The sequence below is a fragment of the Callorhinus ursinus genome, unplaced genomic scaffold (genome assembly GCF_003265705.2).
Source record: "Callorhinus ursinus isolate GAN/ISIS: 27379988/994484 unplaced genomic scaffold, GSC_fseal_2.0 scaffold10, whole genome shotgun sequence".
Taxonomy (NCBI): domain Eukaryota; kingdom Metazoa; phylum Chordata; class Mammalia; order Carnivora; family Otariidae; genus Callorhinus; species Callorhinus ursinus.
Genome location: NW_027397072.1, coordinates 85,773,741 through 85,791,158, shown reverse-complemented (window position 1 = coordinate 85,791,158; position 17,418 = coordinate 85,773,741). Strand labels below are relative to the sequence as shown.

General features: G+C 42.7%; 1 protein-coding gene across 5 annotated transcripts in view; it reads left to right on the top strand.

The window, feature by feature from the left end:
- Positions 1–17,418, top strand: part of ST6GAL2 (ST6 beta-galactoside alpha-2,6-sialyltransferase 2) — a 73,261-nt gene that overhangs the window by 42,935 nt on the left and 12,908 nt on the right. For all 5 annotated transcript variants that reach the window (XM_073896899.1, XM_073896901.1, XM_025868791.2 and 2 more), the window contains exons 3-5: positions 6,864–6,961; positions 8,358–8,459; positions 10,786–10,960. In XM_073896899.1, coding sequence (XP_073753000.1) covers positions 6,864–6,961; positions 8,358–8,459; positions 10,786–10,960 — 375 coding nt within the window. The remainder of the gene's footprint in view (positions 1–6,863; positions 6,962–8,357; positions 8,460–10,785; positions 10,961–17,418) is intronic.

The following is a 17,418-nucleotide window of genomic DNA, read 5'->3' as shown; positions in this document are numbered from 1 at the left end:
GGGAACGGGAAATGTCATTTAAATCTTTGTTGGTTTCTAGCATCCAAATTTAATTTATATTGTCTGCACTTACGTGAAGCTTCATGATTAGAGTTATAGACTCATAATTGAAGAACACACTCAGAAATTTTAAGAAATTCTCTTTATTGTTTTGCCTTGGTTCCTTTGAATCCAATTTTGTACTACCATTTTAAGAATATGTAATCAGGGGCTCCTGGGTTGCTGGGTCAGTTAAGCAGTCAACTCTTGTTTTCAGCTCAGGTCATGACCTCAGGCAGGGTCCTGGGATCTAGCCCGCCCTGGCTCCATGCTCAATGGGGAGGAGTTGGCTTCAGGATTCTCTTTTTCTCCCTCCCTCTGCCCCTTCCACCACTCCTGTGCTCTCTGTCTCTAAAATAAAGATTTTTTTTTTTAAGGAATACATAATTAGAGCATAGTTCAGTGTGAAAAAACAAAGAAGTCTTTCATTTTTATAAACTAGTGTGTCTGTTAGTCTCAGCACTTTTGCCTGCCAGGTGCTGACATTTCTCCTTCCTACCCTCCTGATATATACGTGCTTATTAACAGAGTTGTTAATGGCTCTCTTGATAAAAACAAATTCATGCCGTGGATTCCTTCAGGCAACTTGTAGTATTGGGGCGTGCTCTGCTAGTTAGCTGAAATCATCCCGGACCCTAGAAATCTACTTGTGAAATTGGCTAAGTGAAGATCAAAGGACTTACAAAAGGTCATGGTCTCATGAAAATCTGAGGAAGAAGCTACGGAAGTACCCGAGGCTAGCTCCCTGCCAGGAGGCCCCTCCATAAATACTCCGCCACTGGGGGGTCTCTGAGAGGGAGACCCAGTTGCTCCTCAGGTTTGCTTCTCGACTGCCCTCTAGCTCCCCCTGCTGGTTGCTCAGGCGGGCAGTGCAGTCCTGTTTCCCGGCTCTGTTAGGCTTGAGTCACACCGTATAACTGTTTCTGAGAACGGTGCAGCAGTTGTAAACACCTCCACTTTGACTGTTATTGAAAAGCAAACTGAACTGTTTTGGAAACATGGAACAGTCTTTCCTAGAGCCGAGAGATGATTTTTTTTTCAGCCATACATATAAACAATAATAATTTGGTAGTGCTGGTAGCTACCAGCAGTCCTAAGCAAACACTCGACAGAGCAGAAATGTCCAACAGTAGTAGCCTTGGTATGGGAAATCGGGATCTGTGTGCTTGAAACCCAAATTCTGGGAAGTGTGTGGAGGGAATGGGAGGGTGGGGAGGGCTGTGTGTAGGAAGCAGGGCATATAGTACTTGATGGTAAGAGCTTGGGGCTTAGCATATCCTGATACCTTAAAAGGTAAGAAAAGGTAAGAAAGCAGATCATATAGTCATTTAACAAGCATCGATTATTTATTGATCCCCAACTCACCAAGGCCTGATACTATGTTAGGCCTACTAGTGATGCAAAGATGAATAAGGCACAGAACTAAACCTCAGATCCTCTGCAGAGTACTGGGGGAGAATGACTCTAACAGGCAGTTCCGGTTCCATGGTTAGAAGGACAGAGAGATATGCAGACTGACAGGGAAGAAATGACAACAGAACCCTAACCCACCGTGAGGGCTGATGGCCGGTAGGCAGAGGAGGTTAAGAGGAACTGCCCAGAAGAGGGAAATCCAGTCCAAAGGCCAGGATAACAAGGAGGTGAGACAACAGAAGGAGCGCTGGGGGTGGGAGGTAGGGGTACATAAAAGGGCACAGGGGTAGGGGCAATGGGGGGGTGTGAGAGCTACAGGCAGCACGAGGGGCCGGGAGTGGGGAGAGACCTGAATGGATAAGCAGGCAGGCGGGCAGCTCATGATGTCTTCGTGCATCATTCTTCAGAAATCAGACTTCACATAGTAATTGTAATAAAAGGTGTCACTTACGGGGCATCTACTGCAGCCAAGTCCTGTTTCTAAATGCTCTTGTGTTCAGTGTTGCAAGCCAAAGATATGATGATTCCTGTTTTATGGAGGCACCTAGAGGCACAGGGGTGGAGCCTGGCCTCCATTAAACCCCACTCTCCCTCTCCAGAAACTCCAACTCTGATTCCTGCACCCATGGTGCAGAGAGAGGCATTGTGATCTCTGAAGCAGGGAAGTGATGGGTCAGCTTTTCATTTGAGAGAGTGTTCCAGAGCCTGGACCTGAGGGCACAAAGGAAGTCCATCACATTGCAGCAGTCCCAGGCAGAGGTGAGACAGGCCAGGGCGGCGGAGTCTCGAGAGGGATGAATCATCTGTTTGGCAGGCGGCTCCCTAAAGATTGGAGGCTTTTGCTCCCTTCCCGTTTCCGATTTTGTGCTCTGGAGGAGCACAGGAAAGGAGGAGGGGACCGTGCGGCAGGGCCCAAGGCAGGGCAGTGACTCAGGGCTAGTGCCCTCCTGGCTGGCTGCTCCTTCAAGGGTGTTTTTAATCTTCCCTTGGGGGATGCATGTAGCCTGGCTTGGTTCTCAAGGTCAACATGAAATGGCTCTACCCTGGAAATGCCTTCTCCAGAAATGAGGCTTTACTTTATTCCCCGTGTGCTTGCTGTCTGATCCATTCCTCCTTTTGTAAATACGAATGGACAGCTTAGCTTTTCGGGCGCATTATCAAGGAGATGCAGGGCCAGGCAGACATTTACAAAACTGATAGACACACCCTGGGCTTGCCCCTCCCACCTGCTCCCCCCTCCCATCCTGATCCTACTGGCAGCTCTAAGGAGGTTCACTCTCCATCCATAGCAGCCTCCCTCTGTCTCTGCCTCCCTGCCTCCTTCCCAAAGATTGACCTTTTAACTCTTTAGACTCCAACCACTGCCAGCCAGGCTCAGCAGGAAAAGAATAGAGTGCCTGCTTCACTTAAGGATGTCCTTGATGAAGCAGGAAAAATATGAAAAAAAAATGTTGGTTTTATTTAATATCCATCTTTGACTACATGTGTTTTTAAGACAAAGTGGGCAATAAAGTGAAAACACACTTCTGCAGACCAGTACAGTAGAAGAGCCCCTGTGTGGTTGGAGTCTTGAGTAGCACTAGCCACTTGCATCATGAAACAACAATTTTTACTTGAAACAAATGACTGATAGACATACTTTATTCAGACCTGGATATTTGGTAGATATTTTCTCAAAAAGGATCTGAGTGAGCCTGTCACTTTTAGGAAAAGAGCTGACAGTATTTTTTGCCAGTGATAAAATGCAAGCTTTCAACCATGAACTTGGAACCGAACCCAAGTTTCTCTATCCGATGCACAGCAAAGCTATCACTGAGACATCAGGTATGCAGCAAGGGAAGGGTTTATTTATGCAGCCAAACCAGGAGAGGAGAGGACAAGCCTCAAATCTGCCTCCCCAAAGGGAGAGAGAATGAGTTTTTTATAATCACAGGGGTTGAAATTGCATAAATATTGATGAAAAGATCAGGGAAACTTATGACAGCTCATAAGGAAAGATGGAACATGCACATTGAACAAACGTACATGTAACATACATCCCGTGTTCTGTTTGGGTGTAGACTTAACATCAGAACGAGGCAGCATTCAGCCCCTGACGTCAGGAGGTTATCTTCAGACAAGGAGAAGGGGCTATGGGTTTGCCCCAAGAGACATTTTAAACTGGATGGGGTCTTGGTCTTGTTATCTTGAGTAAGGAATGTGAGGCCTCCTTTGTTCATAGTCTGGAACGGTATCAGTTGACCTTGAGTCCAGGCTTCTGCAGTCAGTGGGGTCTGAAAAGACACAATAGCTGATTAGGGGGAAACAATTTTCTGCAAAACAAGCTTTAAACTTTCTGCCAGTTTCAACCTCATCAATCCTAAGGACACATGGTTTCAAACTTGGAAGCTTCCCATGCTTCAGACTGATGAGATGCATGGTAATTTAACTGATGTGATTTTGGGGGATACTTTATAATGAAATGCATCAATATTTGGAAGATCTGCATAACTGATTGAACTGATAGCTCCAAATGATCATTGCTAAATGGTACAAAATCGTGCCTGGGTGAATCCTCCATTTTGAGAGCAAGAAAAAGTATTTGGTTGGATTTCAATGGAACAGAGCATGGAAAGTTCATTTATATTGTTTCACATTCCATATTACAAAAGATTTTTGTTGTTTTTTTTTATCAAAAACTAGCACTTGTCAAGTTTTGATGAAGTATCAAAGAATATTCCCAGTAATCTGGAAAGACTTAAAGTACTCCTTACATTTTCAACAATATATCTGAGTCTTGACATAATTCAACTAAATCAATATATTGCAGCAGATAGAATGCAGAAGCAGATAAGAAAAACCAACTGTCTTCTGAAAAGCCAGGCATTAGAGAAATTTGCAAACATTTAAACCAGTGCCAGTCTTCTATTTTTTTTAATATGGTTATTTTTCACAAAAATATTTTATTTTTAAATAAATAAATAAACATCTTTTAGTTTTGCTTTCTAAGGTGGCATACATTGAAAAATTTAATCCAAATAAACAAAAGAACTTTGGGTTTTTGATAATTTTCAGAGTTAAAAGTGTTCTAAGGCCCAAAAATAAGAAGCACTGCTTTGGGTAATCTAATTTTTCTAGTGCAAATATCATTTGAGTTTTTATGACAAAGTACTATTCAATAAAAATAAATAACAAAACTTTCATTATAAAAAATGTGCGAGCAAGTACTTATAAAGAAAATAGAAAATGTTCATGTTTTTTGACATCATATATGCAAAGCATGGATCACCTAGAATGTAAAGATTGGCAAACCTCTTTCTTTTTCTTTCCTTTTTTTTGAAGAGCCAAGTAGTAAATATTTTAGGCTTTGTGAGTCATGGGGTCACTGTCACAACTCACCTCTGCCATTACAGACAATAGATAAATGAGTATGTCTGTGTCATGGTACAGCTTTATTTACTAAAACAGGTGACAGGTCATAGCTTGCTGACCCCTTCAGCAGTTCCCCTAAAAGAACACTGTAGAATTTTTTAAAAAATATTTTATTTATTTATTTGACAGAGAGAGAGAGCAAGCACAAGCAGGGAGAAGGGCAGAGGGAAAGGGAGAAGCAGACTCCCTGCTGAGCAAGGAGCCCAATGTGGGACTCTATCCAGGACCCTGGGATCATGACCTGAGCTGAGGGCAGATGCTTAACCGACTGGGCCACCTGGGCCTCCCTAACACTGTAGAAGTTTTTAATGGCATAGCCAGTAATCCTTTATGCATTCCTTGTGTTCTATTTAATTTTGGTGCTCGAAACTGGAATACAAATTCTTCTGAGCTCAGAGCTCAGAAGCTCAAGAAAGGTACCTAGTGTACCATTGTTTTAATGGTGACTTGTGTGCCGAGTCTCTGCTACTTAAGGAATAGGAAGGTCTCTCCCAAGGACACTGCTCAAGAGGGGATATAGCAGGACTCAAATGAAGAAGATGGGCTGCTTTAGGGACTTGCATGGGGTATAGTCACAGTAAATGCAGGGTACATCCACAGGCTCTTTGGCAAATCCGAAATACATAATCTTACCCCCCTCTCTCTCTCCCACATACACAGGCATTGTTGTTCCAACCAAGTTCAACTTGAAATGTGCATGGAATTTTTGAAGCTAAAGATAGCCCATAGAAATTCCCTTATTGCTGATTAACTCTGGTTTCTGGGCAACACAAGTAGCTGGCTCAGGAAATTTCCAGACATATGTATGCATATGGACTGCTTTGTGGGAAGGGAACATGTCCCCATTCCCATCCCTTAATCGGATAGACAGGTCACCCCACTCTCCTCTACCTGTAGCTCTTTGTGTCCTTGTCGGCCTCCAGGAGATGGGAGCTTTGTTTTCACCCAGGATCTCTGAGAACTTAAAAATCTGTCAAGTTGAATGAAGAGAGACATAGATTTATGTTGTAGTTGAGGCTCGGTGAACCAAGGTGTGCCCTGACAGAAGACAAAGTGCCTTGGCAGCCAGTACCATTGGTGGTGCTTCCATCTGGCAGGGAGGCGGCGGGAAGTCATACCATTTGCTGGGAACGCAGAACGCTCTCGATTGCTCCCCCGTGGGTCTTCTGGGCAGCAGCAGCAGTATGTGAAGCACAGAAATCCTGGCTGGGTTTTGGGGTTTTTTTTTAAGTTTTCAGTTTTAATTCCAGTATAGTTAACATACGGTGTTATAGAGGGCTGTTTTTTTTTTAAGATTTTTATTTATTTATTCATGAGAGAGAGAGAGAGAGGCAGAGGCAGAGGTAGAAGCAGGCTCTCCGCAGAGCAGGGAGCCCCAAAAGGGGGCTCGATTCCAGGACCCCGGGATCATGACCTGAGCCGAAGGCAGATGCCTAACAGACTGAGCCACCCAGGTGCCCAAGGGCTGGTTTTCTTTTTAAGCACAAACCAGTACCCCAAGGTATAGAAGTCGCATTAAAGGCTGTGGCTCTTTCTGTGTGAGAGACGCCCTTGGTCTTGGCTTCGGCCGCGGTCTCAGAGGCACCATGAGCAGCCTCCATGCTCCAAGCAGTAAGAACCACACAAGCAGCCCATCTGCAATATCCTTACCTGCTTCCACAGATTCCATCTTTGAAATATTCTGGAATCATTCAGAGAATGGCTGCATAAAGCATGTCCCCTTTAAAGAATGTGAACACAACAAGTATCTAAATATAGCTTAACATTTGGATGATATGGGACCACTTGTAATGGTCCTATGTTTCCATGTTGATTTGTCCCCTAGCCGGGATCCCCTTCTAAATAGACACTATACTGAAAAATATGTGTATGGGTATCTTAACTTTATTGGTTGTTTCTTATTAGCTTCAGGTATTGAAAAATTTGCTTTAACGCTTTTTCTAAATTTTGTCGATTCGACAGCGAAAAGTACAGTAAGTTTGTCACTTATGTGTCCTTAGATTCTCATGATGCAGTTTTGAGATTTAACTCTGCTCCTACACGCGGCTATGAGAAAGATGTTGGAAATAAAACCACTGTGCGCATCATTAATTCCCAGGTAAGATGGATGATGTGTTCTCGTGGATGTACATCTTATAGGTAAATAGTTTAACTGGATGAGTGAAGAGAAATTACCATTATTCATGACCATGGTCTTGCTTATTTCTGTGGGTCTGTAATTAAAAAGAATTGAGAAAAAAATGCAGATAAATAGGAACTTACATGTGACATGAATAGGAAGAAATGAGTAAATAAAATTAAAAGGAAAAATCAGTGTACATATGGAAATACATGTCTATCCATACACACATGTACGTACATAATCATAGACTTAGCATGTTGCATTTTATGAATGGAGGGAAAGACAGTTAAATTTAAAAGAAATCGCCACGGTGAGAAAGGCCAGTGATGAAGGGGAGAAAAACACAGTTTACAAAATCCAAGGGTCAATAGGGTGGCTTGCAAGCTTTAGTCCATCGTTTGAAAAACTTAAAAAAAAAAAAAAGGATTGTTTCGTTAAGTATTTCTCTTCCTGGTGTTCTTCATAAGAATGTTTTCCAAATTCAGAGCAAAATTACTCTCAAAACCACAGCAGTTCCTAGAGTTTCAAACTATATAAAAAGAACATGAGGTGATGGATGATTTATGACAGGTTGCTTGCAGAAGGAAAGATTAGCTTTCTTCATGGTACCCTGAAACAATCGTCATATTTCCTTACTTCACAGATGCCGTTGATTGTAAGAGCCACCATTCATTCAATCACAGCTTCCCAGCTTTTCAGCGTTATCAACCCCACCAAATTGAAATACGTGTCCCCTGTAACATACTCCCTGGCTTGAGAAATATTCAAATATGAAGAAAGTATATCCCAAAAACTGAAAAATTGCCCCTGAAAACTGATGAAAACCAATACTTTTTTCCCTCCGAAACTGTAGTTAAAAAAAGATGATTGGCAGGTGTCTCCTGGTCTCCTCCAGGACCAGATAGGGGCACAGAGGGAGGAAGTCACATCGCGGCTGCCATCCGTCAGCCGGCAGCCTGTATTCCGTTTGTCGGGAGCCTGGCCCCCTGGAGGCGCCTTCAGAAGGCCGGTCATCCACAATTGCACCTCCCTCTCCAATCACCTGTGAAAGTAACTGGAGATGATGTTGGGGTGCCGAATTAGCTAGGGCATGGCATCTTTCAGGAGCTGATTCGATGCCACCAGCTATGAATACAGTGCTGGTGAAAATGGAGGAGACAGTGGATTTTATTTTTAACCCTCATTTCCCCAGACATTTCTTTACACACATGAGCATGCGATGCTCATCTCTCTCCATCCCCCAGAGGAAAAGACAAAGTCTGAACAATTTTTTTTTTGCTCTGATTCATTTTTTTACATTTTCATCTTTTTTAAGATGTAATTTTGAAGAACCAAACACTTGTTTTGAAATGACTTTTATTTGTATTTGCAGATTCTGACCAACCCCAACCATCACTTCATTGACAGCTCATTGTATAAAGATGTCATTCTGGTGGCCTGGGACCCTGCTCCTTATTCTGCAAATCTTAATCTGGTAAGTGTTTTCTTTAGGGTAAGTGCCCCTACCCTAACAGTCAGATAGTGCCTTTGACTGATTAATAATGGGAGCAAGTCAAGGATTAAGCTTTCACAGAATGAAACCACTCACGGGCGCTACTTAAATACATGTGTATTCATACCATTTTGATACCCGGTTCCCAGAGCATACTTGGTGAACAAGTATCTAATGAAAAGGGGCTTTTGCTCTGGAGGAGTTAAAAACCAAAACAAATTACAGTGTTTAAATATTCAGACATTCCTAATTTCACTAGAGATTGGGTGGAGTAAAGTCAGAATGTTTCCATTGTGATAGGGTTACTTTAACTTCCAAGCAGTTACAAGACCTTCTGAAATAAATTCAAAGTGCTTGTCAAGAGAATTTAAACTTTGTGAATCAGCAGCTCATTATTCTTTAAGTGTAACCTGTTACAGGCTTTCCTGGAGTGTGCCACTCTTTGGCTTCTGCCTCTAAACCCTTTTTTTACTTTACGTGGTATAGTGTAAACAAGATTATTACTGGCCATCAAAATATAAGCAAGTTATATTCATGGCATTCTGGCAAATCATTGCCTATCTAAAGGAGCAGCTACTTACTTTTGGTGAAAACTTGGATGAAAAGCCAGTGCGGTTTTTAAAGAGGGCTGGGAAATACGTATGACGGTTTAGCCTCGTGAAAGATGCTGTCAGCTGTGCCAAAGAGTGTCTTTCGACTTGTTCTGCCATGACCTAAGAGAATGCATCCTTCTTAAGGTAAAGGTGGGGGAACAGATCTTGACTCCACCAAGAGGTAACTTTCCAAGAGAGCAGCTGTCCAAGGTCACCTGGGTCCCTCTGGGGGTGTTTGGTCACTGTTCATCATGAGACCAAGCTGGACGTTTACCTAGCATGATTGCTAACTGGTTGTTAACTAGGAGTACAAACCAGAATCACCTGGAGAGGATTTTTCAGGTGTATCTGTCAGAGCCCCATTTCCAGACATGTAGCCTGCAGCCTGAGTGTGTATTTTTTGAGAAAGCTCTCCAGCCGATTCTCACAGGTACCATCTACCAAGAATCAAGTGTGAAATGCATGTTGGAACTCTTCAGCTTCCTTTCCAGATTGAAGTTCTCTAGCTTTAAGTTCTGACCTATCTCTTGCTGTTTGTGGACAGACTGAGACCTCTAGCTGTTGGACCTTGTTTCTTCCTCCTTTGGAAGCAGCTAAGCCCAGGGCACAGAGCTGTCCAACCCAATGGACATGGGCATGACAGTGCCAAAATTCAGGCAGCAGGGCTGCTTTCTGTGTGGTCTGTGCTCTGGAGGAGGAAGGGGTGAGGAAACTGAGGCCCATACTCCTCTTGCTTTCCTCCTGCTGCCTCTTGGCTTGGGGGCAAAGTGTACTAAAGATGATTGGGCCTAGTCCTTCTCAAAATTGTTAAAGCCACAGAATCCATCCAACCAGGGAATATTACTTGGGATTAATATATACCTCCTATCTCCCCAAGGTGCCAGTTCAAAGGGATGATGGGGCCCTCAGAGCCTTATGAGCTAAGTCTCTCCCCGACAGACCTCCAAATCCCATTTCATGACGGCACCCAAGACATTCTAAAGACATTTACAAAACAATCAACCTTATTGTGCATTTTTCCGTACAATAACGTGTGTATAATCAGTAGAAGTATGTATTTTGATGAGTATTAGCAAATTTATATAGTCATGTATCCACCACCACAGTTAAGAAATGGAATATTTTCATCACTCCAAAGAGTTCTTGGTGCCCCACCTGTCAGTCTTCCGGGCCCCCCTACCCCAGACTTAGGCAACAACTGGCATGCTTTCTGTCACTATACATTTGATATAGAAATATGTTTTTGAAATACACTGATTGAGCCCAGGAGTTAGCAAACTACAGCCGTCAGCCGAATGTGGCTCTGTTTTGTAAATAAAGTTTTATTGGAACGCAAAAACACCCATTCGTGCTCTCTGCTGTGGCTTTGTCAGTACAGCGGAAGAATTGACTAGTTGAAGAAGACCATGAGGCTCACAAAGCCTAAAGTGTTTACTGTCTGGGTCTTTACAGAAGAGTCCAGCACCCCTGCCCTACCTCATCTCCCATATTTCACTAAAGAACAAAGGATCCATCCTCCAGGGCTGGAACCCTATCTCTCTTTGTTCTGGTTCCCTCTTCCAGTGAGGCAGTGCCTAAAGACGTGACAGTCACCACCTCACTCCCCTCCTGTTCCCTCAGCCTGGAAGGAGCTTCTGCCCCCACCTGAGTGCTGCCTGTTTCCTTTTCCCACTGTAGTGCTCTGTACATAATTGTGTCGATTTTTTTTTTCTTAGTGGTACAAGAAGCCAGATTACAACCTGTTCACTCCATATGTTCAGCACCGTCAGAGAAACCCAAATCAGCCATTTTACATTCTTCATCCAAAATTTATATGGCAGCTTTGGGACATTATCCAGGAGAACACCAAGGAGAAGATTCAGCCCAACCCACCATCTTCCGGCTTCATTGGTAGGTGTATATAAGAACGGATGATCAGGCCGGCAGGATTAGGCTTAGTATTTAGTAAATGTACAGTTACATTATTTAATCAGAACAATTAGAAGGTGGTTTTAGAGGAAGCATAGATTAGCTGAAGATAGTAGAAATACTCTGTTCTGATTATCTATTGGTACATAATAAAGTACCCCCCAAATTTCAGGGTGTAAAGCAAGAAGTATTTTATTTTCTGTCATGATTTTGTGGGTCTTGATTTTGGTGGGCTTGGCTGGGTGATTCTTCTGTTCCACGGGCATCAGTGGGAGTCACTTGGTGGTACTCAGCTGCTTCCTGGAATGGCTTCCCTCCCATGGTTGGCCCCCTTGATGTGGATGGCTGGGAGGGTGGGCTCAGCCAGGAATGTTGACTCTGTGCCTGCCCATGGTCTCTTGCATGGTGGTCTCAAGGTAATTGAGCTTCTTAAATAGACACTTGGGCCTCCCAGCAAGTTTCTTACGGCTGAGGCCTAGAGACCTGCACAATGTCACTCGCGCTGTGTTCTGTGGGTCAGAATAGTTAAGTCCCCATGGGATTCAAAGGGAGGACACATAGACCCCACCTGGGTCATCTATGACCCACCACCCCACTCACCCATTCACATTGTTCACATGATGCAAGATTGAGGAGGTGAATTTGTGACTGTACGATAGTGTCATGTGTTGTAAGAGAGTAGGTGCAGGTTTTGATGAGAATAATTCTAGGACTTTCTACAGCTCTTGCTACCAAAGTGCACTAGTTCTAATCTAAAAAATGGATTGTTTTATCTAACAGGATCATCACACTTGGCTTATTATATATATTTTTCGCAACCAGGCTCTGATCCTCAAAATCTGTGGTCTTACCCCATTTCCTTACCTATGCCTCAGCTAATCATCCCATTATCTCTTTGATTTTACCCAAGTAGGGTAATATTAAGGAATAGCTTCGATCCCCTTGGCAATATGAAAGCTGTAATAGAACAGAAGGATATTAGTTTTGTCCACAAAAAACTGTGACGTTCTCCAGCCTAATTTCAATGAATTTACAACCCTGCATCTTAATTTGGGCTGCACTGTGGGTTTCTGTGAATAAAGGAGAGATTTATGGAGCTCGTAGTCATTTGGTTATGGATACAGGACCTTCAAGTATCTGAACTGAGGCTTGTGGATTTTGGAGTGAGTTTCTGGTATTACAATAATGTGAAATATTTTACATAGAATTCAAGACAGAATTTACAATATGACTGCAGATTATTTTCCTTAAGCATAGCTAACCGCCCTTTTAAAGTCATGCCTTTAACACTCTATTTCCAAATCAGTCCTGAAATGCTAGGTACTTTATCTTCTGTGCAATTTCATGGGATCCTGTTGATTTAGGAAAGAAAGTATAATCTAGTTTGTCAGCAAAAGTTAAGTAGGATAGAAGCACACTTAATAGGATGTGGCAGAAGTTTAATAAAATCTTTTTCGTATTATTGCCTTCTCACCAATTCATGGGGTTACCACTGGCTTGGAGCAAAAGTTTTCGAGCGCAGTGGGGGCTGTCAGATATACTTTCAAACTTGTAGTTTGAAAGAATCAAGTTAGATCCTCATAGCTGGAGAGAAACATTTTCCCATGTGTTTTTGTTGGAAGGAATCCTGCCGCATATGGCTAGCTTCCTGAGAATTTGGAGTTTTCAGAGACTGACGCTTGCCTTTGAGGCGTCTTTTACTTGAAGAAGGGGAAATGCACTCCGATGGCGGTGCAGGAGTCCTGACTGGGGCAGACAGATGAAGCATGACTTGTTCTCTGCCATTTACCACCTTTTTGATCGTGGGCAAGTCAATCACTCCTGTGGGCCTGGCCTCCCTGCGCTCTTAGAAGAGATGAAAATGATAAAATCTTCCTCAAGATGAGTTGGTGCACCCATTTGCCATGATTACTGTTTTCTACCACTGTCCTGCCCAGAGTGGCAGCTGCAAGCCACAGGGGGCTATTTACATTTAAATTAATTAGGATTAAATAAGAGAGAAGCTCCAGGAAGCACTGGCTTCCTTTCTAGCTCTTAGTAGCCCAGTGCTCTGGCAGTGCAGAGGGAGACCATCTCCATCACACGCAGTTGTATAGGATGGCACTGTGAAGTTCTGCTAGTCACAGAAGAATGAGAAAGAGCAAGCGGGTAATTATGGAAGTCTTAAGTTCCCGCTGGGCGGGCTATGCTCTGTGACTGGGAATACCGATGTCGCAGAAGACACAGCCCGCCATCATCACCTTCGTTTGCTGCTCTCGTCCCCGGCCAGATTTCAGCATGAGCCCTCAAGAAGGATGGGCAGGAGAGGCAGCCTGTGTGAGCTGTGCCCAGCAGAGCACCATTTGCCCTCTGAAGACCCCGCGGATGTTGCAATTGGCCTGCCTCCTCTTGGATCTTGCTCAGAAATATGCTGAGAGCCAGAGTCTGTTTTATAACCTCTCTGATGTTCCTAAGTATTGGTAAAATGATGTCACTCACATCTCAAACTTTCTGCCATAAGAATTTTTAAAAATCAGTGAGTTATTTTCTGTTATCAAAAAGTGTTCTCCGGGGGGCCCAGGTGGCTCAGTCGGTTAAGCATTTGATTCTTGATCTCAGCTCAGGTCTCAATCTCAGGGTCATGAATTCAAACCCTGCGTTGGGCTCCATGCAAGGTGTGGAGCCTACATTAAAAAAGAAAAGGGTTCTCTAAATACTCCTTCGTGTTCTAAGGTCATGTTGAAAAAAAAAACTATTGACTTCTTATCTCACCACCTTATTTCCAACACTAACCTCTCCTGTCCCTTACTGAACAGAAGAACCCATCCTAGAGCTGGTCAGTGAGATCAGGATGTTTCTGGGTGCACAGCGGAGGGTTCTGCACAAGTATGGGGGTCAGCAGGACATCCTCTATCAGAGAAGAGCAATTTCCTGATAATCTGCTTTCCTCATCACCACAGGGCTCCACCTGGAGGTAAAGCAAGAAGAGTCCCTGTGCTTTATTGACGTGCACATCTGTACAGGAAAATAGTCTCACATTTAATTACTTCTATTTCTAAACCCACTGCATATATTTTCCTTGTATGTGTTTATGAATCTGCATGTGTAATATAGAGGGACTCTAAAAGTTGACCATTTTGAACACACAAGACATTTCTTTCTATGGAAATTTATAGCCAATGGCCTTTAGATTCCCAGGGGAACACACCTTGAACCCTTAAATGTATTGTTATTGGTTGCTCTTCAGAGGCCTGTTCCTCGGGCCTCAGTTCATCATATTGGAGGAAGGTGGGAAAGATGGAAGGGCAAAGCCACTAGGTGGATATTAATTAAGCACCTCCTATGTAGCAGGCACCGGGTGAGGCCCAGGGGTAGTGGGAAAGAAACCAGGCAAAGGTCCTGCTCACCACAAACTCACGGTGCAGTGGGTCACCCACATTACATAAGTGTGTGTTCCCTAAATAAAATAAAATCACAAACTGTGCAAATGAAGGAAAAGAACAGGCTGCCTCGAGGGCTGGGAAGTGTCTGTTTTGCCCATCATGTTCATGCTCGTAGCCTAGCGCATAGGAAGTACAAGAAATAATTATTTGGAGAATGAATGAATGTTTTAGCTCAGTTCAGCTCAAGTTCAGCATGTGTCAGAGTCACCTGGAGGGTTTGTGTATTAGTTAGCTAAGGCCATGAAGTAAAGTACCCTAAGACTCACCTCCTGGAAGGAATCAGCATTTATTATTTTGTACAGTTTCTGTAGTCAGGATTGTGGGAGCAGATTGGCTGGATGGCTCACCATGCTCTTTCATCAGGTTGCATTCCAGCTGTCTGGAGGTAGGTTGGTTGGTCTGTTTTATAGGTGGCTCACTCACAAGATGGCTGTTGACCAGAGGCCTCGATTCCTCACCACGGGGACCTCTCTAGGTGTACTTGCAAGTCCTCACAACATGGCAGCTGGCTTCCCTACAGCAAGCGATCGGAGAGAGAGCAAGGAGGAGGCCACAGTACTTTTTATGGTGTCATACACCATCACCGTGGCTACATTCTGTTTGTTACATCAGTCAGTCCCGTTATTGTGGGATGGAACTACCCAAAGATGGGAACACCAGGTAGGGATCCTAGGGCCCCTGCTAAAGCCTGGCTACCACACCTTTCTAAAACACAGACACCTGGGCCCATCCTAGAGTTTCTGAGGAGGTGGAGGGGGCAAGAATTTGCATTTCTACCGGGTTCTTAAGTGATGCTAATGCTGCTGGTCCTTGTTCTGTGCTTTGAGAACCACCTTCCTATCGTTTTAGAATCTTAAAGTTAGAAGGAACTTTAGAAATCTTGTCTGCAGATCCTGTATTGACAGACGTGCCATCAAGGTGATAAGCATTTGGCTCAGGAGAACACAGGATGTGACCAATACATTATTCTTTTTGTTTCTTTAAAGACATAGCTTAAAAAAATTTACTCTTATCATTACTGATAGACTTCTTTCATGTCTCAAAAACTCGTGAAATGTCATACATAACAGCTGGCTGTAAATGTCTTCTTGAAAGTGGATTTTTGTTTGGTTGGTTGGTTGATTCTATCATCTTGGGACCCAGATTCTTTACATATACTGATTGAGTATAAGTTTTGGCACCAATAAGCAAGGTCCCCAACTCTAATTGATTGCAGGAAACCACCTTCAGGAATATTCAAGCAGAAGTTTCAGCCAACATCTCCCATTCTAGAAGCATGACATCCTTTTTGGACCTTCATTAGGAACCCCTAACCCTGAACCAGCCCTCTCCTTGATGGAACATAAATCTCGAGGGCTTGCCTGGTAGATAGGAGCTATGGTGGGTATGTGTGTTTTCTCTGGGGAAAAGAGAGGAAGAAATACATAGTCCCCCCCGCACCTTATCTGCAGAGGATACATTCCAAGACCCCCAGTGGATGCCTAAAACCTCAGATAGTCCCAAACCCTATTTAGACTGTGTTTTTTCCTGTACATATATACTGATGAAGAAGTTGAATTCATAAATTATAAATTATAACAATGTATCACAAGAAAAGTTATGTGAATACAGTCTATCAAACTCTGTTATGGTACTGTACTCACCTTTCTTCTTGTGCTGCTATGAGATTTGATAAAATGCCCACGTGATGAAGTGAGGGGAATGATGTGGGCATTGGGACTTGGCGTTTGACCACTTACTGACCCTCTGATGATATGTCAGGAGGACCTGCTTCCAGACTGCAGGTGACTGTGAGTAAAGGAACCTGCAGGATTAGGGGAGACTACAGTGTTGAAGGGAAGAAGAGTCTAGAAACTACTTCTGTCCACTGCACCATTCTGAATGCCTTAGAGCAGGCTTGGAAATATTTCTGCATCAGCATTGTCTTTGATCACAATTCCTGAGTATGCATTGTACTTTTTCCTGGGTTCTGTGGGATCTGTGTATTATCAGCTCCTACGGAGAAGTTTTCTTATGGGCAAGATGTCCTAGTAAGATCAGATTCAGGCACAGATATTTCACTTGCACCTAAATAAATTCTTGTTTTATCTACAAATAACAGGAACTGCCTTTTCTGATTATAAAGAGCAGTAAGTTGTGTAAGACTTGATGAACACATTGACCTAGCATTGAAGAAAACAAACTCTGAGAGCTTCTTCACTGAAACTCATTTTGTTGCTGGAAAAGCATCTCAGAAGTTTCTTTTTTGGTTTGTTTGTTTTTTTAAAGATTTATTTATTTTAGAGAGAGAGAGAGAGTGCAAGTGGAGGGAGGGACAGAGGGAGAGAGAGAATCTCAAACAGACTCCCTGCTGAGCATGGAGCCTGATGTGGAGCTCGATCTCAGGACCCTGAGATCATGACCTGAACTGAAACCAAGAGGAAGACACTCAACCCACTGAGCCACCCAGGTGCCCCCAGAAACTTCTAATTCACATACATAAAGGACTTATCAAAGCTAATAATTTTAATATGCTTTCTTTATTAATTAAACTAAATTAGAGAACATATGTGAACAATTTTTATAATATTGACACAACATAAATACATTTTAAGATCAAGTGAATTAAACTATACTTTCATTACAAGCTTTATTTAATAAAATACTTATTAAAGATTTAATATCTATGATATATACTGAAGCTAGTACTCTCATATTTCTAAATGAATATTTTAAACTATGATTTCTCCTTTTTTTATAACATCAAGCCGATATTACTACCAAACAAAATATTCTGAAGAGTCACTGCTAAAGAGATGAATATTCACTGCAATTAAACATGAAAACTAACTCAAAGTTGGACATTGATTAGTGATAATTATCTTTCCCCAAATATTTTAATAAAACTGTGTAAATATATTCTGACTTTTGTTAACAAGATCATTATGTGAAAATCAGTGAAAACTTGACTAACTTTTCAAGAAATCTCATTATTAACATATGTAAGCCTAAGGAGATTTAGATATTATTTATCCCAAC